Source organism: Coenobita brevimanus, chromosome 23 (assembly GCF_032717465.1).
Source record: "Coenobita brevimanus isolate Jiangsu-jjx chromosome 23, ASM3271746v2, whole genome shotgun sequence".
NCBI lineage: Eukaryota > Metazoa > Arthropoda > Malacostraca > Decapoda > Coenobitidae > Coenobita > Coenobita brevimanus.
In genome coordinates, this window is record NC_136976.1 from 67,737,396 (window position 1) to 67,759,964 (window position 22,569).

Sequence of the window (22,569 nt, forward strand, 5' to 3'; positions counted from 1 at the left end):
TCCAAACTTTTCCATGCACACTTCTACATTTGTCCAGAACTCTTCTCTCACTCTTCTAGCACGATCTTGCGTTGGCGCATACACACACACAATCGCCCACATTTGTATTCCAACTTTCAACTTTACCCAGACAATCCTTGATCCAACTGATCCATACTGTCTTATGCTCCTCTTCCATCTGTAGATATATAAACAGATGTTATTAAAAATGTCCTGAGACTGTGTTTACATCAGGGTTGGCATTAAAAAAACCCACCCACCCCCAAAAAAAACACCCCCCAAAAAACAAAAAACAAAATAAACACACACACACACACACACACACACACACACACACACACACAAAAAGCTTTGTGTGTGTGTGTGTGTGTGTTTTTTTTAGTTTTAATTAAATACAGTTAAATTTTACGTACAAAAATGTAGGTATTTTGTTGCTGTTGTCCTCTTACTACCAAGGAGAAGCCGAGTCTGAGACACTGAGTACTGAGTCAGGAGTAGTCAAGCCTGCCTCATCCGTCCATTTCTTGTACAGTACAAGTTAACAGAGGCTTTGTCCAACCAAACCACCTTGTAACAAAAATTTTAACTGATTTACATATAAATATGAGGAATAAGAAAAAAATAAATAAATAAGTAAAACCCAATAAAACCCCCCCAAAAAAAAACAGTGGGTTGGTTAAAAAAAACAAAAAAAAAAAACAGGTTTTTTCCAACCCTGGTTTACATACGATCTCACTGACTGGACACATCAGTGCATCCTAACATAACCAAACTGAGAAGAGTTATCCCCAGATACCCCCCATAATTTTAACCACCAAGGATTGGCACTAAGCCTAACCTTGAAAGACACCAAGCAAAAACTTCTAATTAACACATGAAAAATCACCTCCCAGCATCACGTTTTCCCAAGAATTCCTTGGCGTACTATATTGTCATTAAAAAAAATGCAGAGTTTGAAGCTATTCTTGAAAGTATCATTAGTCATCAACGATAAAGGAAAAAAGATATATATACTGAAATTGTCAGCATGGAGTGACTGCGTACAACTGCTCTGACACACACACCACAAAGCCAGTCAGGAGACAGGACGTGTGTGCTGGGCATTCCCCAGGTCCTGTCCTCCCCACTTACTGTTTTTTTAATCAGCCCATACACCACTGACCGGGCTAATGTATGGCCCGGCCTGCACTATATGTGCAGGGAAACTTTAAACGAACAAACGAACGAACTGCTCTGAGAAACACGAATGCAGTAATCCTGAATACCCGGTAATAAACAAGTCAGCCAAGCAGTATAATTTGTACGAAGTATAATTCATAAGAACTGAACTAACATACTATAATTATTTTACCTAATGTTTTACATCAACACGCAGACTCTTCAAATACCATAAGAGCTGAATAATCTAACCCCGAGTCCATTACTTCATAACAGACTGGTCACAAAGCCCTGTTCACACTTGTTGCACTAAACATAACATTAATTTTACTGCTTCCTCATCATTAACATTTTTAGTTTTTATCACAGTCCAGCAAAGAGAGTATCAACATCATAAACACACCAGACTTATTTTATCTGATTGTCAGAATGTTACTTTCATTTACATTAAGCTTCCACTCCTCACGCCACTTCATCCAACACTTTTACTTTTTCCTTGTGAAGAAATGCTTTTCTTGTGTTATTAACACATTCAGGGTGCTGAGGCATTGTAACTAAAGTTTGGAACCACATGCTCAGAGCTCTGATATGAAATGAGGAGTGAGGTAATAAATAAGCAAATGTTTCTAGACATAACAATAGTCAACGCAGCAACCGAGGCAGGCACTGGCTGATATAGGAAGTGGGTCACATGGGTCAGCTTAGGTTAAGGAGCCCAAGCAGCAACCGACAAAAGCATGAAATACCAATTGTAAACAAATGCAGCCATCTGGAAATCCAGTACCTAAATGCACCCACTTCCCACGCAGTTTCTCACACACAGTCGAATGATACTGTGTCATTGAATAAGTATGAGAGAAATTAAATTCTCATATTATTGTAAGATCGTTGCTTCCCTTTGTCTTAAATCGCAACTCTACTGTACATGCACATCCTTATATGCCACAGGTATGCATACCTATGACAGATGTCTAATCTCAAATCAGTCAGCTTTCAAAGCATTTTACCCATAAGTTTCCTAAGAAATAGTTGAGATGCTATTACATCCCCCTCCCTCCCCCCCCCCCAAAAAAAAAAAAAAAAAATGTAAATTATGTCAAGCTGGAATGAGGTGATTAGCTGGAGCACTCAGGCACTTCCTAGCTGCCTCATTTATCAGTGTCCAATAACTGATGTGTGTGATTGTAGCTCTGCCCCTGGTAATTTTTAATTATCATGCATTATCATCTGTTATTATGGCTCTTGTCACCAAGCATAAATATTTTCAGTTAAAGTTGGGTTATGTAATTCAAATAGTTTTTTATACATTCCATCATGAAAGCAGTCATTACCCACTAGGTTAGGCTCATTCATCCTGGTTCATGTGATACCACATCAGTACATTTTGTCATAAAGAACAAATGCACAGAATGCATATAGCTGGTACCTACAGAACCATTCATTCAGTGTCTTTAATACACTCATTTTCAGTATTATATTGCTTGTAAATAATGTACATTAATGTGCAGTATACAGTGGTGTGATTTACATGTTTTGGTGGGCTAGTTTGGGACACTGCATCACTGCTTGTATCCCATACCCACATGAACAGCTGACAATACACACAATTAAGGATGCAACTTAAATTATATTTTTATCTTTTTTTTACTTAATTTTTGAATGGCAAAATTTTGATGTAAATACAAATACTACTTAACTTAAATAAATTCCAAACTTTTATACTGTAATTTAAATCCAAATCTTGCAGAAAGAGCTGTTGTAGCTCAAGGGTTTGCTGTAATGACAAACTTACCTATAGTTATTACTACACAAGTCCATCCATCCATCATCCAATCCTGTGTTGCCCCACGAGGAGCGTAGAAACCTGGGGCTAGACAAGTTGGTCCTGACATTTAAGATCAGATTGACCAGCCTCACTCATCCCTGAGTGGCATTACGTGAGCAGTAAACCCCAACCACCCCGTGGATATAAACCTACACAGGCTTAGTCTGATTGGAGTGCCATAATTACCACCTAAACCATTAGGCACCATAATTTGGTTATGTAGGTACCACCCAGCGTAGTGGGTGGTTTCCTGGTGTTACAGGAAACCATTTGGCTTGTCACTTAGTGTAGAGTCATCCATAGACAGAAGAAAGAGGAAAGAATGAATGAATGAATGAAAGAGGGAGTGTAAAGTCACCTGTAGGCACAAGGAAGAGGCAAGAATGAAAGAAGAGGAAAGGGCAGACACCCAAAACAGCACTACACTGAGTGACTGGATGGTGAGTGCCCCCTCCAACTACATAAGTAAAGATTCATAAACACAACAAAAATGCTGGATACATAAAGGTATTACTGATAAACAGGTACAGTGATGGGAAGCAAAAGTGCACACCATCAACTAGTGAATACTGAAAGGTCAGACCACCAGACCACACACATTTCAAACTGCCGATGGTTAGACAGTCAGAAGAACGTAGCGCAATTAGTCTGTTTTAAGGGCTATATCCCATATTCTTAATTGTCAAAAGAGCAAATTGTCATTTTTCACTCCATCTGTTATTGGGATATACCTGTAATGTATCCATCCATCCATCATCCAAGCCTGTATTGTCTCATCGGGAGTGTAAGAAATAAGCAGCAACACCAGAGTGTGAGTCAAGAGGTGGATGTTTAAGCTGACCAGACTGTTAAAGGAAGTTGGTTGATAATATGGTAGAAGAGTGTTTACTTAGATGATACATGTATTGTCAAATGGAGTGCATGGATGTTAACAGGGTACTGAAAAATGTGTTTCATATTGTTCCAGTGCACAGAAAGAGTTATGTCAGTTAGAAAATGGACACCAAGAGGATAAAGCAATGGAGCCTATATAAGGGAACTGTAATTTCCATCATCTGTTAGTAAACCAACTTATACTGTAAATTCTTTTATAATTCATTCATACTTGGCAGTTGCTTTAAAGAGAACAAATAAACTTGCATATTTATTTGGTGTGACTTAGAAGAGTACAGGGTATTGGGTTTGCAGCTACAGTAGGGGCATTTTTGCAGAGAGAGTTATCCTGAAAAATCGTATATGTGTACAGAAAAGCCCAAAGTTTAGCAATATCCTCGTTCGCGGTTAGCAGTGGCCTGCAAATATTCCCAAACACAGGGTTTTGCCCGAAAACTCCTCTGTTCACGGCGAGAAAGTGTAAACAAACCGCATGCACGGAAAGCAATCATCACTTGCTCACTGTCATTGCTGAAGAAGAGATGCAGCACAGGATGGATGTATTCCGTGGAGAGGTGGAGGCAGAGGAGGGTGGAGGTGCCAGAGGTGGTGGGGTGCAGTAGCCTCACCACCAGCCTTAGAAATTACACTCCTATCCCTTCCATTAGGCACCTCACTCCAGCCTTCCAAGTGCGTTTCCTTGCATATTATGTACTTAGTATTAATACTAGTTTCTTTTCAGGCATGATCAATAAATTTTACATTGCATAAATGGGTTGTAGGGTGAGTTGGCATGGGATTCAAAACCAACTAGCCTGTTTCCCATAGGATCAGTACCCTAACTTTAGCGGCGTCATGGTTCACGGTACTTTTCATGGAACCAATTAGGTGCGATACTTGGGCTTTTACTGTGTTATGATCAAATGAGGTAGGTGGGGGCGCTCACCATCCACTCACTCAATGTAATGCTGCTCACGGGCGTCTGTCCTTTCCTTTCCTCCTTCCTTCTTTCTTTCCTTCCTCTTCTGTCGTTCTTTACTTCATTTTTTCCTCATCCTTCTGCCTATGTGTGACTTTACCGTACACTTCCTCTTCTATCTATCTTTCCTTCATTCTTTCCTCTTCCTTCTGCCTGTGGGTGACTACACTGAGTGACAGGCCAAATGGTTTCCTGTACACCAGAAAACCATTTACTATGCTAGGTGGTAACCATATAACCAAATTATGGTGCCTGGTGGTTTAGTGGGTAATTATGGCACTCCATTCAGATTGAGCTGGTGAAGGTTTATATCCAAGAGGTTGGGGTTTATTGCTCACGTAATGCCACTCGAGGATAAGTGAGGCAAGTCACTCTCATCTTAAATGTTAGGACCAACTTGCCTGGCCCCAGGCTTCTGCGCTTCTCATGAGGCACTGTAGGATTGGATGATGGATGGATGGATGATCAGATTACAGTGCTGTACTTCAAAAGAAAAATTTGTTAAGGTAGTAGTTTTGATTAGAGATGTGTCACATTGTATAGTCTTTCCACCGGCTCTTTATTACTCTTCCACTACTTAGCAGTCTTAAATTTTCATTTCATACATTTGCACCTTCTTGTTTACACAAAGTTTTACATTTTTACAAGTGTATAGCAAAGCCTTGTACCAACAGCCACCTCAAGAGTTTCCTCTGTGTGCCATCGAGGGCGGGGCTGCTCCAAGCGGCGGAAGCACTTAGGCAGTAGCCAGGATGAGGGAATCTGTAGCAATAAAACACTCCAGGTCACCACCATCACACTTGTCTGTATCATGGCATTTTGGTGAGTATGTTAAGTTTGTTATGTTACTTGTTCACTTTCTCCTAGTTTGTCTTGCCTCTGTATTTATAGAGAAGTACTGGTAATTTTATATTTCATATATATACAGTACCCTCGTGTCCAACACGCGTTAGTCCAGCACGATTCACGTCCAGCACAGAGGGCAAATAATTAGTATTATTTAATACGATTTAATTACTGCAACATGAGTGTGTTAGCATAACATGCACAGAGCTCCGAGAAGTGGGCGAAATCTGCAGAGTTCACCTCTAGCACGATCACCCCCGGTCCAACACGGTCATACTGGACATTCCCATGATGATGATAGCCAATGAAAACTTCTGATCAAGTAGCTTTCCCCGCCCGCTATCGTGACATGATCGTGATGCTGCCCAATTAAAAACGCTTCTGCTGTCACGTGATGTTTTTTTTTAATTTCTCCCGCCACAGCGCCACTCAGTCGCATAATTCGGATTGGAAGGTGCTTTTTTCTTGCTGCATTTTCTGCCCTTGTTACTGCATTTTACCCTGCTCACAATGCCTTCTGAGAACCCCAAGAAGCGTCGGCACCTCCCTCAGGCCACTAAGCTAGAAAGCATTGAGAGGAAGAAGAAAGGGGAGAGGAAAGTTGACATTGCCAAGGCCTATGACATGAATGAAGCCAACATGAGGACCATAATAAAAAACCAAGATAAGATCCTGGCAGCAGTGAAGGCTTACAGAGTGCTAGGACAGGCAGAAGTGGGACCTTCCATGGCTGTGGACGAAGATAGTGATTCTGAGTGTGATTTCGAAGGATTTATGAGGGAGATTGAGGAGGAGCAGCAGCCATTACCCGCTAGTGACGCCAGCAGCCATCCTCCGGGGACCCAGTAGAACTACCTACAGCCTTGGATACCGCCTTCCATTCTCAGCAAGCCCACCAACACTATCCTAAAAGGTTAGTTATCATTCATAGCACAGTACCATTTATTATAATTACAATAGTACCAATATATGTATAGGTATATGGTAGGTATTTAGGGTGACTTTTCCTAGGGTTGCTGACATAAATCATTTTTCCCCATAAGCTCTGTTGTTTGTCCAACACGTTTTTGGTCCAACACGGGACCCATGCATGACAATATTACCGTGTTGGACGCGAGGGTACTGTACTTCTGCTTTTAGGGGAAAATACTGGAATCCATTATTTCACTAATGGCTGGAGCCATCCTTGGACCTTGTGCTTGTACCAGCTGCTATTTATTTAGTGTTACACATATAAACCTTGAGCTTTTAGCGGTGAGAGAGAATTGTCAAAGAATTTGTGTTTCCCAAGAGCTGTAATTGGGTCAGAATTTAAATGTAGGGAGCAATATGATATGAAAGGATCATTGGAGTATAATGTGATGAGGCGAAGAGGAGGAGAAACACATGGTGGCATGGCTGGTTTGTTTTCAGCTGATGGAACTAGGTCATTCACGGGCACAGTAATTGTAATGGTTAATCAGACAGACTCATTTTCAGCTAAATACGGTAAATTATTTTGCATCAGCTGGAATAGAATACTGTACTGGTAACATTAAGAAGTGGCGAAGTGCCTCGCCTAGAGTGGGATGAGGAAAAGGATTTCCTTCCCTCATTGCTGGTTGGTTTTACGTTGTAGAATTAGTCCAGTCATCATCTTGAGCGAATATTCTTTCACAAGTACCCATAAAATATTATGTGCACATTATGGAAGTGAACTGAGACTGATAAAAGAAAAAAGGCTTTCTAAAATGTGCATGACGGAAGTCCTTAAATCAGCCACTCACCCCCTCATACTGTCACCAAATTCCTTATGTTCAAAAATTTTATATTTTAGCTAAAACATATTATAGGCATCCATAAATGAACTTGATGGGATAGTGTAATAAATACAGGTGTACTGTGTGTGGTGATGTTCAAGAATAAGAAAGGTCAGATATAGGTGAGGGCACTCACCATCCATTCACTCAATGTAGTGTTGCTTTGGGTGTCTGGCCTTTCCTCTCTTCCTTCCTTCATCTTCTGTCTTTTCTTCATTCTTTCCTCCTTCAGCCTAAGAGTGACTTTACACTCCCTCTTCTTTCTTTCTTTCCTTCATTCTTTCCCCTTTCTTCTGCTTATGGGTGACTCTACACTGAGTGACAAGCCAAATGGTATCCTGTACACCAGGAAACCATTTACTACACTATATGGTAACCATATAACCAGAATTTGGCACCCAGTGGTTTAGTGAGTAATTAAGGCGTTCCAATTGGATTGAGCCGGTTCAGGTTTATATCCAAGGGGTGTGTGGGGTTTATTGCTCACGTAATGCCATGTAGAGATGAGTGAGGCTGATCACTCTCATCTTAAATGTAAGGACCAACTTGCCTTGCCCTGGGCTCCTACACTCCTCATGGGTCAACATAGGATTAGATGATGGATGGATGGATAGATATAGAAGGAAAGCTTTAGAAATGGCGTACAGTATACACCCAGAGCCAAAAGCAAAGCATGCAGTTGGACAAGCAGACAAAGTGGTCTGGATGGTGAGGTCAGATGACATGGATGAGGTGAGGCCACATGGTGAGAGAGGGAGAGAGAGAGACAGGTACTTTTCAAATTGTCAGTGTGGTAGATGGTGGCAACCACCATCCTCTCACTTGTGGTGCTGCTTATGTCATCCTTCACCTCCATCATTCTTTTTCTGGCTGCCCTCCTGTCTTCCTATTTCTCCCACCTTTCTTGTCACTTTTTATACTCTTCTTTCCTTTTCAGGTGACTTTACATTGAGTGACAAGCCAGATGGTTTCCTGTAAGGCAGGAAGCCATTTAAACAGTGGGTGGTAACTATATACCCTACCCACACGTATTCCCCACTTGTCAGGTTGGCAGAGTGTTAGTGTCTCTCCCCATAAAACAACTAACTCAAAGACAAATGGCCACCCTTTACAGGATTTTGTCATCTGGCTATAGATGGACAGGTAGATAGTTACAGTGAATGAAACCACCAGATAAAAATGGATGAATTAATGAGCCAAATACTGTAAAAGAATACTGAGTGGTATAATATACGCAAAGTAGATGCAATTCAATGTTCTCCATTGTATTTGAAGACCATAAGAAAAGTTTTTTGAAGAAAATGTTAAGAAATAGGGAACTGAGCATGGAAGTAAAAAAGTCACTACATGATAGTATTGTGATACCAACTTTAACTTACGAAAGTGGAGCTTGGACCTTGTTGAAAGGACACAAGTCAAGAGTGTGAGCAGTGGAAATGAGTTGAGAGGAGCATGTGGAGTTACATGGAGATAGAGACTGACAAATGAGGAGACATGGGAGGCGATTTGTTTGTGGCCATCCCATACGGGATTGAGGCATCTGCTAGTAGATAGATACAATAGAAAAAAAGAGATTACATAAGAGAATGTAATAGAAACTTATGCTATAGCAAAATGTTATATATACATTCATAGATACCTGCTTGCGTACATAAAGAGAGAGGAAGAGTGTGATGAAGAAGTCTTTCCAATCTCACCTCGCCACATCCCACCCCACCACCAACCAAACACATTCAGGAGAGAAGAGAGTGGCCAGGGCTTCACTGCCTCCTTTTCACTGTTATGAGTATAGTGCTGTCTCAATCTTGAAAGGGTTCATGGTGAGTGTAGTAACACTCATACTTTTTATGATTCACACAGCTGAAGAAAGTCATGGCATTAATGAAAATACTGCACAGTTGTAGTAGAATTGTCAGGATTGTCACAGGGTGATCTTGTTTGTTTTCATTCATTCATCCATTGGCAGATGCCATGTATCCCAAACAGGGTGGCCAAGGGCTTAGAGTTAATTGTTTTACAGGGAGGGGCACTAATCCTCCACCAACCCCACTTGACACGTAGGGAGAACGTTATGCCAACAGCATCTGGTGTTCCCAGGCGGTCACCCATCCAAGTACTAACCAGATCCAACGTTGCTTAACTTCGTTGATCGGACGGGAAGCGGTGTACTCAACGTGGTATATACGTTTGTGATGCTAAATAATTGTAGTATAGGTTTAAATGGCCAGTTTATGACAATGCATTCCTTATACTGGGTTAAGAAACAATATGAATGCTAAAGATCTCGGTTGTTGGATATTTTTTTACAGCATATTTGTATTGGTGCTTCTCTCTCTCTCAAATTGTTTTAACACTAGCTACTCATGAAAGCTAAGCTTATGATTTGTGTGTTGTGCACTTAGAAGTTATCACCATTACCATCATCTCAACCTTAATTCCCACATGTAAGACAGAGTGATGCTAGATCCATGAACAAAGAAATAACGAGCACTGATGTAGGAGAACTATCAAACAGTATGCCTGATATGTTTTTTCACAGATCATACAAGCCTTGAGAATCCTGGCTCCAGAATCACAAGCAAAAGTATCTGCACATATTTCCATCATTTATAGATAAAGTTAATCAATCAGTTACTGTGCTAACTTAAAAGAGGAGTACCAGGCCTTTTTATTTGTACATATTTATCCATCCATTTCAGTCTTTTTGTCATTTCCTGAGCTTGCTCATTTTTCATGCCTTCCTTTCTCACAGACTCGTTATCTTTGTCATTGACTCCTTCCCCCACCATCAAATTCATTTACATATGCACCCTTTACCATCTTATTTATGTTTGTTCTCATTTATGCCAGTTAATCAGTGGACTATTTCATGCCTTTCACAACTCTGTTTCTGATCCTGTCGACTCACTGCAGCCCACGTGCATCTCTCAGCAGTTCCATTTCCAATGCTTTCACTCTTGACTTTTCACACTCAGGACATACAGTACCAGTCACACACCCATATATTAGTATGGGCACAAACACATTGTTATCCAACCCTCTTGCACTTCCATAATCTGTCCTTAGTTTCATATCAGGGTCCTTGTAGCACCAGCCATTTTTCTTCCTTGAGCCAGTCTGTTCTTCACTTCTTTTAAGAATAACATCTTAGATTTTATAAAGAAAAATGACCAAATGTATTGCCACAGTTCTTCACCTTGGTGAAGAGGCAATTGGAAGGACAGTTACAGTTTGTGTGAGGATACTTCTTGAAGAACTGTTGCTTTCACATGAAGGGATTCCTTGGCAGAGCATATAGTTAGTTCAGTAAGGAATTATGGCATAACTGAGTACTGCAGAATACCTGTACATTCAGTGTAAAGTACAGTATCTGTTCTTTTCCCATCTACAGTCTGATGGCAATGGCAACTATATACATCCTTGACTACCACGATCGACGACGAGATACTTCAGGCTCGACCTTGTGAGTTACCATGTGGTCTAAGTTCCCCTGTCCCACTCACTGTCTAGGTTCCCCTGCTTGATATAAAAGGAAACTAAATAGGCAGGAGTGGAGGCTAGAAACATCCTTCCATTTTCTTTGTGTTGGCTAACAAAAGTGGCAATCTTACTGCCCAACTCATGTATCGCAAACTACCTCATACCACCTAAAGTCACAGGGGTGGATATATAGGAACTGGAGTTTCCTTCCATCATTAGTTCATGGCCTCTGAGAGATCCAAGTGCCTTGTCCTGGATTTGCCTACCTAAGTTAAATATAAGGTTAGTGCAGAAGGTGTTGTACTAGGTCAAATTAGCTCCAAAATATCTCAGCTTACTATATTTTGGAGAAGGGAAGAGACTTATGGTCTGTTTATATGGTGCAGTCCTTACTATTATATTGTAAAGAACAAAGAATAGGAAGCTGTACTGTATTCCTTCACCTGGAAATGCAAGGAACATTTGTTTAAGTAAGACTAGTTTGACATGAGTGGCATACAGTTCAATGCAACCACCTGTGCCAACACACAAAGCCTGTCATTATATGACAGAGCTACACAACACAACTAGGCACATAATACAACCATCACACCTACATTTTTAGACCCTCTTCAGCAACATCCCAGCTCCAGATATTCCAACCCTAGCAATAAACATACATCATCATACTAATGTCACATGCAGGACTGTGCATCACTTCAATTATAACACTAAACTGCAAGCTCCCCTTCCAGCATCCACCCATCAGAGATATCCTTGAAAAGAGTTGATCAAGTTCACCTAACCAGGCTTGGATCAAGGTATCACCCAGCCTTCCTGAGTTGCCGGCTTAGATTTGGGTTGGGTTGTATCACAAGTGACACTTGCCCCACTTGTAGAATAGGCCTACACACCAGAATCCATACAATGGAGCAGTGCAAAACACATGCCACTCTGAGATGCAGACAAAACCAACAGTGTAGGGAATCTGTGGGACAACCCCATACAAGCATTTGCATACTGTATCTCCAGTTGATGGAGCTGCTGGACCAGACGGACCAGGGTTGAGTAACAGCAGCAACAACAACTAGTTTGGTTTTCACTTTGATAGTCATTTATTTGAGAAGTTTTATGTTTCATACTAAAGTCTGTGTGGAAAATGTATTGCTTCAGTAAAGAGGCATAACAGTCATTTGTGTTGAAGTAAATACTTGGCTTGATGATATTAAACCAAATACAGTATTCCTGTCAAAAAGGTTAATTGCTATCAGCAAGGATGATACATTTGTTGTCTGAGAGGATAATGTTACGACAGCAGAAACAAGGAAACCCAGTATTTAACTTCTTCACTACAAGGGGATTTCTTTAAAGCTTCATAAAATCTTGTGTTAGTAGTAAGATTATGATACAGTAATGCACTATAGATATCATCACACTGAAAGGTTTCACGTAAATAGGTTCTGACTTCTAAACCAAACAAAGATAGAATAAAAAGGATGTTACTGTACTGAAGAGGTTATAAATATTGTAGTTAGCTATTGTTTAGATATGTGTTTACATTCCTGGCAATACAGTACAGTACTCATCTTCTCTGATACTATTCTCTGTCCACTTTAACGTATTATTCTGCCACTGATCTATAAAAATACTGTACCGTAAGTTGCAAAGCAACAACAATCTTTGCCAAGTTAAGACAGAAGAATTGTAGTTGATCCTTCTGTCTTTCCCTGTAGGTCGAGCACAGCCACAACCATCGTACTGTCCTCCTCCATGACCACCCCTGCTGTGATACCATCCACCACTATGCGAGCCTCCACCACCAGCGACGACGAAACCCTCAATTCATCCTTTTTTACTACCAAGCCTATCGTTCCCACTACCCAAGCCCCTATCTTTCCCCTCCCACCTGTCTTGGGAAAGCCAGAGAACTGCCCAGACACGGACCCAAGTGAAGACCCTGTGTGCCATGTAAGATCATTATAGTACCAGTGTGCAACTTTGGTTCTCAGTCTCTTCAACCTGTAAACTGTAGTATTAGGATTTCCTGCCCATTCCATTGTATGTAAAAACACATTAGTCTTTTAAAGTCATAAAAAAAAAAAAAAAACAGTTGTACTTCACTGATGTAAAAGAGATTATATTGAAGTTCCGTATGGGTGTCTAATACAAAGCCACTGTCATAATTTAGTCATTCAGGATCCAGGGTTGTTTTATTGATCAACTCCAGTTTGGCCAAGCAGACACAATAACTGCAGGCAAGCAACCGCACCTGTAGGGCCATCCTGTGCAGCGAACTATGTCCCCTTGTGGTTGACAGCTCCTTGTCACAGCAAGGCATGTGGAATTGTGTGGAAGTTTGGTTCCTGGATGGATGTCACATTTGCATCTCTCCACTCAGTTAACAGGGGCACCATATCTGATTATATGTGTACCACCTAGCATTGTAGATGGTTTCCTGGGCAACAGGAAACCATTAGGCTTATTGTCAGAGTAGTGTAAAGCCACCTGAAATGGAAAGAACTAATAAAAAATGAAAAGATGGAAAACAGAAGTAGGAAGAGAGAAGGGCAGACACAGATATAGAATGAGAAAGGTGAAGGGAGAAGTAGGCAGCACTACATCATGAGTGAATGATGGTCACCATGACCTACAATGAATTCCAGGAATTTTATGATATACCGTACTATATAGAAAAAATTTAAAAGTTTTTTTCTCACTGATAGTTTTGGGCTTGATAAATTGAAGGAGCATATTGTAAAGTATGGGTTTATCAAGTTATAGATCAATATCTACCACAGAATAATCAGGTGAGTGAGATTTAGATTTTTTGGGTGACAGCATTTTGTTTTGTTTCGTTTTTGAAGACTCCAACATGCATGCATACTCGGCCTTGGTCACCTGATGGCAGCTCTCCATGCTGCTTGGTATCTGGCAGCTTCCCTACTTAGTCCCTTGTACCTGAGGTCACACTCAGTGACCTCATCCCAGGTCTTTTTTTTTATCTACCTCTTGCTACCCTACCCCTGAGATTAACACTTTTCACTTTCTGCACCAGTTATCATGCCCCATCCTCTCCATATGCCCAGACCATCTCAATCTACTTCTCATCACAACACCAATATACTCCTGTCCCATCCTACTTCTCAACTCTTTCATCGTAAACCTAGTCCCCCAGGCCTCGCACTCAGAGCCTCACTGCACATCCACCTAATTACTGTATTGCCATTTCTGTGCATATGAGCCTGCAGATATCCTCTTTCTTTACTGCTCAGATCTCACTACCATACATCATTTTCACTCCTAACATGCCACATAGAAAGATCCCTTAGCACAGAGGGAAAACCCTTTCAATGTCAGGAGAGGCAGCAGCTCCCTGAACCTCACTCCAGCCACAGAGCTAGCTGCAACCCCACCTCCAGCACATAACATGTCTCCCAAATAACAAAACTCTTCCACATACTCAAGAGATTCATCAGCAAGTTCAATCCTTTCACTCCTGGCAATCTCCACATGCTCAACACACCGCACACATGCAGTCAGCATTATCTTGCAGTCAACCTCTAATACCACTGTATCTCTTATGCACCCACTTATCACACTCTGCACAAGATGAAATTACTTCCCATGCCCTTGTGGGAGATGGCACATGGCCACTCCCCCTCTTCTTTGGCAGTACCATCCCCAGCCCTAGGTACCATCACTTTTGTTTTATCTGCATTTACTCTTAAACCTTTGTGCCTCATGCCATCTCTCCACTTCCTAAATATTTCCTCCACCTCCCTTTCATTCTCTGCAGTCAACATCAAATCATCAACATACTTCTTCCTTTGGGGGTCCATTTCTGAAGTCACGTGAGAGGGCTTCAGGTACCACAGTAAATAGCAAGGGGCTCAAGACTGACCCCTGATGCACACGAACATACATGGAAAACCCCTCATTCAAATCTCCATTCACCCTTACCTGGGTGTGAGCACCCACATACATGGCAATAGCCACCCTAACTAGGCACTCCTTGATCCCAGGCTTTCTCATTGCCAGCTCCACCACCTCTTTAGGGACTGTCAAAGGCCTTCTCCAAATCAACAAAAACAAAGTACAGTTCCCTTTTCTTTCCATATGTTTTTGCTGAAACTGTCGAGCAGTGACCATGGCATATGTGGTCCCTTTGCCTGGCATAAACCCAAACTGCATCTCATCAATATTCACTCTTTCTCTAATCATACCATCTAGAACTTTCTCCAATACCTTCATTATCTGGTCCATAAGCTTTATGTCTCCATAATTTCTTTTTTCTACGGCATCACCCTTCCCCTTGTACACATTTACACTCTTCAGCCAGTCATCTTGGACAACACACTCGTATATAATTGTATTCATCACATCAGTGACTAACCCCACTGCATCTCCTGAGGCTTTCAGTATTTCAGCAGTCAGTCAGACACACCTGCTGCCTTCCCCACTTGCATCCTGCCTATTGCCCTGCTCACAGCACTGTATCAGCTTCAGTCAAAGGCCAGGGGCCCAACACTGGGTTTGCTGGCTCCAATCCTTCCCCATCCCAGTCATACTCCTCATTCAACACCGGTTGTAGTGCTCTCTCCAGGCATCCTTAATATCCCCACTGTTCACCACAACCTTTCCCTCATCATTCTTCACACTGCTCACCTATGGGTCATCATTCTTCACACACTGCTCACCTATGGTATCCCTATTCTCCCTCTTCATCTGATTTGCATCTTAAATATCATATTTCTCCATTTCACACTATTTAGGTTACCAGCAAAAGTCTCTGGGACTCAGACTTTTCCCTGTAAACCTCTCCTTTTGCCTTACATTTGGCAGCCAAGCACAGTATTTCTCTTTGTAACTTTTTTTTTTTTTTTTTTTTTTTTTTTTTTTTTTTACTGCAGCTTCTGCACCCTCATCCCACCACCTCATCACTTTATGTTTTTTTGGGGGCCCCTTGTCCACCCACATGCTGAATCAGTAACTCTCAATAGTTTGTTCTTGAGGACTGTACTGTTCGTGAACACTTCTATCAGTGTCTCCCTGCTCGGCCACCACTCTGCTCATCTCGCTATAGAAGGCATCCTGTATTGCATGGTTTTTCAACTTCCATATTTTCCTCCTAGGTGCATAGGTCCTCGTTTTCATCACCCACTCCTTAAGCAACCTGTCACATTTCAATAACTTGTGTTGCAGCACACACTCCTCATTCCCTGTATCTTTAACATCCCTCATTAGCCTCCTATCAGCCCTCCTGACCAGGAAATAGTCTATCTGGCTGCTATTCCTACTGGACTTATATGTAATCAACCTACTCAGTCATCTGCTAAAATGTGTTGCATACAGTCATGTTCATTGTCTGCCCAAACTCAAGTATCCTTTCTCCCTCTTCATTTCTTGTTCCATATGCACATCCCCTATGTACTCCTTCATATCCTTGAGCTGCTTCACCTACATGACCATTTAAGTCTCCTCCAAAAACTACTATCTCATCATCCCCCATACCACTTACCACACGTATTAAGTTGTCCAAAAATCTATCCTTCTCTACCTCATCCAAGCCTATTTGTGGAGCATACGCCGATATAAATGCAAACAATCTCATCGAAGAAAATTTTCACAACTATTATTCTTTCACTGAGTCTCATTACATTCATGACATATTCCACCCATTTCACCTCAACTAACACCCACACCACCATATCCATCTGCCCTACCGTGCCAAAACAACTTGAAACGTCCCTCCCTCCCAGCAATCATTCTGGCTGATCCTCCCCTATACCTGACTTCCTGCACACATCCCACATCCACCCACCTCCTGCCAAATACCTTAACTACTTCCACTGCTGTACCCCTCAAACTTCCCACATTCCAAGAAGATCATTGAAAAAAAGAAAAAAAAAAATTGAAGTGGGGATATGAATAGAGTGGAAGAAAAAAAAAAAAATCCAATTACCTACACATCATGTATTTCAAATTACTAATCACCTATTTGCACCAAAACAATGCACAGAAAATTAAGTTGTTAGCCCAGCTCGAGGATATATGTCACTGTCAGCCATTGGGTAGCAAGTGATGAAAGTCAAACAGTTCTAAGGTTAAAGGTACAGTAACAGTACCAATATTTATAATATAAGACTTCATGAGCAGTTTTTAAGTGATCTGACAAGATTAGCCTTTAAAAGCCAAATGTAATAAACTTAGTAAATTTGGATACATTCTGTTAACCTGTGGATTACGCAGTTACCTTTTTTTATCCCTCCCTGTGGTGCGCAAAAAATGAAATTATTATTTTTTTTATAAACTTGAAGATAAACATCCAGGGCATCATTAGTGAAAAAAAAAAAAATTCTCTCTCTCTCTCTCTCTCTCTCTTTGCGTAGTACCATGCATAAGTTTGTGTAGAGGTGTAGAGAATTTTTTTTTTTTTTTTTCTTATAAATTTGAAGATAAACATTCAGGGCATCATCTGGTGAAAAGAAAAAATCTCTCTCTCCATCTTTGTGTAGTGCCATGCATAAGTTTGCATGGGGGTAGAGTAGTTAATGGTGATGCATGGCCACTGGAAGGTTAGCACAGCCTGAGCTGTGGCTCGCAACGCAACACTACCCAGCCTGAGCTGTCGCTTGCAATGCAACACTACCCAGCCTGAGCTGTGGCTCACAATCCACGGGTTAACTATATTGAATTTGATGCAGTTTTGTGAATTTCTCTACTATACAGCACAAGTATCTATAGATATACTGCCCTACATTATGATTGTATGTCAGCAAGAAGCTCCACTTTTCCAGCTGATGTTTGTACAGTGAAGCACAACGTGTGCTTTGAAATGGAAGTATGAAACTAAAAGTTGTTCAGTAATGTGGATAGCTGTAAAGGAGATAACTACAACAGTATGCCTAAGTTACATACATGATAATTACTAAACTAGCTTTTATGACCCACAAATGAGTTCTGGATTGGTTCACCATGTGATAGTAATTACAGGTTTAGGACGTTACAGTGCAGTTTATATACTGTGTCTGACTGAGTTTTGTTTAAAAGGTTCTCGGTAGTACTGTACATATGAGTGAACAGTTTACTCTTCATTATCCTGTACTCTACTATCATAATTGCTACAATTTAACTTATTGGAATCTTTGTTAAAATGGTTGACAATCTTGTTCATTATTGGCAGGAATTCTGCTGTTCATCAGTCACAATGCAAGGGGTGATGAGTGAACCCCACCCAAGCCGCACCACCCCCACCACTGCCATTACCATCACTCGTCGCATCTTCCCACTAGGTTGGATTCTTTTCAGTTCAGTCACTGTACTCAAGATTTCATTTTTATTTGTAATGTTTCCTTATTCTGGATGAGAGCTATGGATCCCTAAATGATGTTGTTTTATTCTTCAGTCTAGGTATTCTGCAGAGATACAGGGAGAAATACTGTATTATCCCTGTATTTCCTGCATATGTATTTGGAAAAAAATCACCAACCAAAAGAGGCTTCACTCCTTTGTATTGGCTTAGAGGTTATGGCAATCCAGCCACCTAGTGCATAGGATAGATGTACCAGTGCAAATTGAAAAATCATTACAGGTCAACCTCACACTACAATCAAGGTATGTTCATGGAAATCTGATCAGATAATGGTCAGTCATACATCTAGTGTAGGGATCTTAGCAATCATATACAGTACTTGGTAAGTGAAATTGCCAATCATATACAGTAGAAAAAAAATGGTGCTTCATAGGGGACCACAACAATTATGTAAGCAAAAACTAGAATCAGCAGTCATTTATCAAGAAAAAAAGAATGTTAAATTGTTAAGATCATACAGTATTGACAATTACAGCAATTAAGTAATTGCTGACTGTAAAACAAGGGTGACAAGTAACAGGGGTGCACCCGGGGGGGGGGGGAGGCCACCCCCCCCCTTAGCTCTCTGGATCCTTTAAAAATTGATATACAGTATATTTATTTCAATAACAGCAAAACATGAAAAATTGGCAAGTACAAACAAAGAGTAACACATGGGCCAGCAGCTCTCTGACTAAACCTGCATATGACCTCCCAGTAATTATCGGATTCCCTGATCATGAGGTTATGTCTTCCAGATATGAGTCATCAAAATATATCCCTGTAGAATAGGTAAATTCACATTATGTTGTGAACCCATTTATCCACACTATGGTGCTGTTTTATGTAACTGACTGAGAGCCTTTGACAGTTGGATGGCAGTTTGTGTCTATCAGTTTGCCTGACCTGGGTTCAGTCACACCCAGAAGCAGATATGTGTAAAAGGGTACAGTATGTCCTTTCATGTGATTCCACATGTTTGCACCCTGTTAGGGTTCCGGAAGGACATAATCAGACTTTTTTTTTTTTTTTTTTTTTACAAACAACGATGAAAATATAATTTTTTACATGCATTCCTCATGCTACACTCAGAAAGCCTCCCACACCTATACCCTTGTGTGATACATTGGATAGGAGTGAGTTACATCTTCAATGACTGAGGGGTGTTCTTCAGCCATACGGTTCAGTTGCACTTCAGAAGCTGTAGGCCACTTCTTGAATTTTTATAGTAGAGCTGCTTGACACTACCAGACATGTTCAAGGAAGCAGTTACAATACATACAATTACACAAACATTATACAGTCAACTCACCACCTTTAATGATATTTGTACATAGCTGTTGGTCAAAGTCTAAACTTTTCCACAATGTGTGTTGAATCCACATAGCATGCAGCATGGCCTAGGACATGCCCAGATGTAGCATTTTTGATGATTCTGTGCACCTAAATCCCCTAACATGGCCCATGACTGCTTAGAAGCATACTGTACATCCCCAAGCCAGTGACGCCCCTTTTCCAACCACCTTGCTTCCTGAGAACACCCACATGCCTGCAATGAGCGACATATTATTTGGAGCAGCCTTGTGTTCTGAGCAACTCTATTGGTTGCCTTTGCCAGCCAGTATCCTGTTCATTAACATTCTTTGAGCATGTTCATATCACATCAAGTTATATTTACAATTATGCTGTTGCTGGAGAGGGATGCCTTTTTGCTGTAGCACTGATATGATCAGGCAGCTTCTCAGCCTGGTTTACAGATATCCTTCAACTTCTGCCTATCCCTAGCAAGAGGAATGGTGGACTGTAGGAGATGAGCAGCTTCAGTCTGCAGTCTGCCAGATGAACATTCAGATGAGCCTGGGACAGCAACAGCACTATGCATTTACACTCTGAAACCACAATCTCTAGCCTACCCAAGCTGGGACTGGAGATTAGGACCAGGTCCTTTCTGGACGGCTAGCCCACTCCAACTATCACGGGGCAACACACGCATGTACACAAATCATGTTATGGCTGTATAGATGACAATATGTATTAGATTCTTGCAGTTTACTTCCTACACTATCTTCATTAACCTCTAACTGCTGAGTGTCGATCGGAACTGTCAAGAAATCGATGCTCGGGCAGCACCAGGTGTCAGTCAGAACCGCACTTGTTTTTACGCCATAGTTTGAAGTGGCCATCACTTTATCTTGTCACCAAAGGCTGGGGAGGGACTCCCACCAGCCGGGCCAACCATACCTCAGTCATCTCTGTGGCTCTACCAGTTGTAAGACAATCTTTTCTTAACCGATCTTGTCTGATTCCATTCCTGCCTTACATGGACTTTTGCCTCATCCACTCCTGCCAAGCCTCTTTCTAAGGATACTAGGAAAGGACTTAGTGATAATGCCATAGGGCATGCCTTGGACACCACTGTGTCCAGTTTATCTAGTAATGGAGAAGTTATCATACTGATAGCAAAGCCATAGTTGGGGCTGCAGGCAGATGCACGAACACGTCCTGTTCTTGTGGCAAAAATTAATTCTTTTCCTCACGTCATTACTCATTGACTGAATGACCTGCAGACTGGGGATACTTTTATTTGCAAGAAGAGGAGTTGGTTAGTAATATGGTCTTAATTCATTTCCCTGATAGCTATAGTTTCTGAGACATGAAGGTTAGAAGTACAGGTAAGGCTATTTTGTGGAATTTTTCCGTACCGAGGTGATACACGAGCAGATTTTAGCTGGCGTCCAGGGGTTAAACAAGGACATGATGGAAGTATTCCGTAGGTTTTAAATAATTAAGGATCAAACAACAACAATTTGTGTGTGTGTGTGTGTATTTACCTAATTGTATTATACAGAAATTGAGCTAAGCTCATGTTGTCCCATCTCTTTTCTGCAAGTATTTATTATCCCTTTTAGATATAAACACATGGATGCTTTCTGCTCACACTACCTCTCCCTCGAAATTATTTCAGTTGTTTATAGTTCTAGGAGTAGGTGGGGGCTCTCACCATCCACTCACTCAATGTAGTGCTGCTCTTGGGTATCTGCCCTTTCCTTTCTTCCTTTCCTTCCTCCTCTTCTGTATTTCTTTCCTTCATTCAAATTGCGTCGCCAGGCCAGCTGACACTTCCTGTGTAAGCTGGAGATTTTTCCCGTGTGGATTTTGACCTGTTGCATAATGCTGACCAGGTTGGAACAAAAATGCGTTACTCAACCGCGCGTTACTCAAGGATTGACTGTATTCTGCCTTTGTATGACCAACTTTAAGTTAGTTATTCTGCATGGAGCCTTGACAGCTGTCTCTTACTTGCTTTTCAGGATTATTCGTAAATGAAACTTGGAAGCAACACACTTTCATATGCTGTAGTGTCTTTACTTCCATACCAATCATCCTGCCTTTAAGAGTACAGTATGTTATTGTTCTGAACTGAATTAACTGTGTACTGTGTTCTCTTCACAAGGTTCAACTACAGTGCCTCCAACAATGTCTCGTTATGGGGAGGTGATAACTAACAAGCTTTCAACAAGTGATCCCAACATTGTGAATGACTCAACAACCCAAGTTATTTATAAGGTAATGCTTTTAATAACCTTTTATATCCCTTTGTGTGTATATGTCAGGAAGCAGGTATGAAGTTCCAGGGACAGGAGTAAGCAGATTAAATTTTAAAAATCTTTGCAGCTCAAACTAGGAGTTCTGAATAAATTACACTGTTGCATAATTGTAACTACAGTATCTGTAATATAGTCAAATATCTTGTTGCTTTCATACAGTATTGTGGATAAAAATGTCTTGTGAGAATGTGCCACTTACTGGTAACTGCTGCAGTTTGCTGATACTCTAATAGTTAATTTTTAGTATGTAACAATTTTTTATATTCCTGATAGCTGTATGTTGCAGTTTCACTCAGTCTTTGTGTTATCCATATGATTATCCAACTTTTTTTAACTTCAGAATTTTTTTTCCTCTCCAACAGCCCATGCCAAGTAAAAAGTCTGGATCCATTGACCAGATGGTTCGTCTTGCCCGTCACCGAGCTCGTATGAACAGACCCTCAAGCTCCCGCAGCATCAAGCAGACACTTAGCAAGCGTTCCATTCAATCTAAGCGATCTACTAGCAATAACCGGCCACAATACAGAGCGCAATTAAGTGAGACCCATTTTATTTTTCCATCAGTGGTTCTTTTCTGTGCCTCCATGTGAAGACAGTATTTGTAATTTCATGTTTTTTTTACTGTACACATTTAGCACATATAGATACAAGGTAGGTGCTGATGAGGAGCC

The 22,569-nt window shown here is 41.0% G+C and overlaps 1 protein-coding gene and 1 pseudogene across 1 annotated transcript in view; one reads left to right on the forward strand and one right to left on the reverse strand.

The window, feature by feature from the left end:
• The window catches only part of LOC145392733 (uncharacterized), a 123,707-nt gene that overhangs the window by 92,006 nt on the left and 9,132 nt on the right, over window positions 1–22,569 (forward strand). Inside the window, 6 exon segments of the mRNA XM_080267032.1 lie at window positions 5,510–5,657; window positions 10,872–10,943; window positions 12,679–12,907; window positions 18,123–18,231; window positions 21,745–21,857; window positions 22,261–22,435. Of these exon segments, the coding sequence (XP_080123158.1) occupies window positions 5,510–5,657; window positions 10,872–10,943; window positions 12,679–12,907; window positions 18,123–18,231; window positions 21,745–21,857; window positions 22,261–22,435 (846 nt within the window).
• LOC145393153 (5S ribosomal RNA) lies at window positions 9,553–9,671 on the reverse strand (annotated as a pseudogene).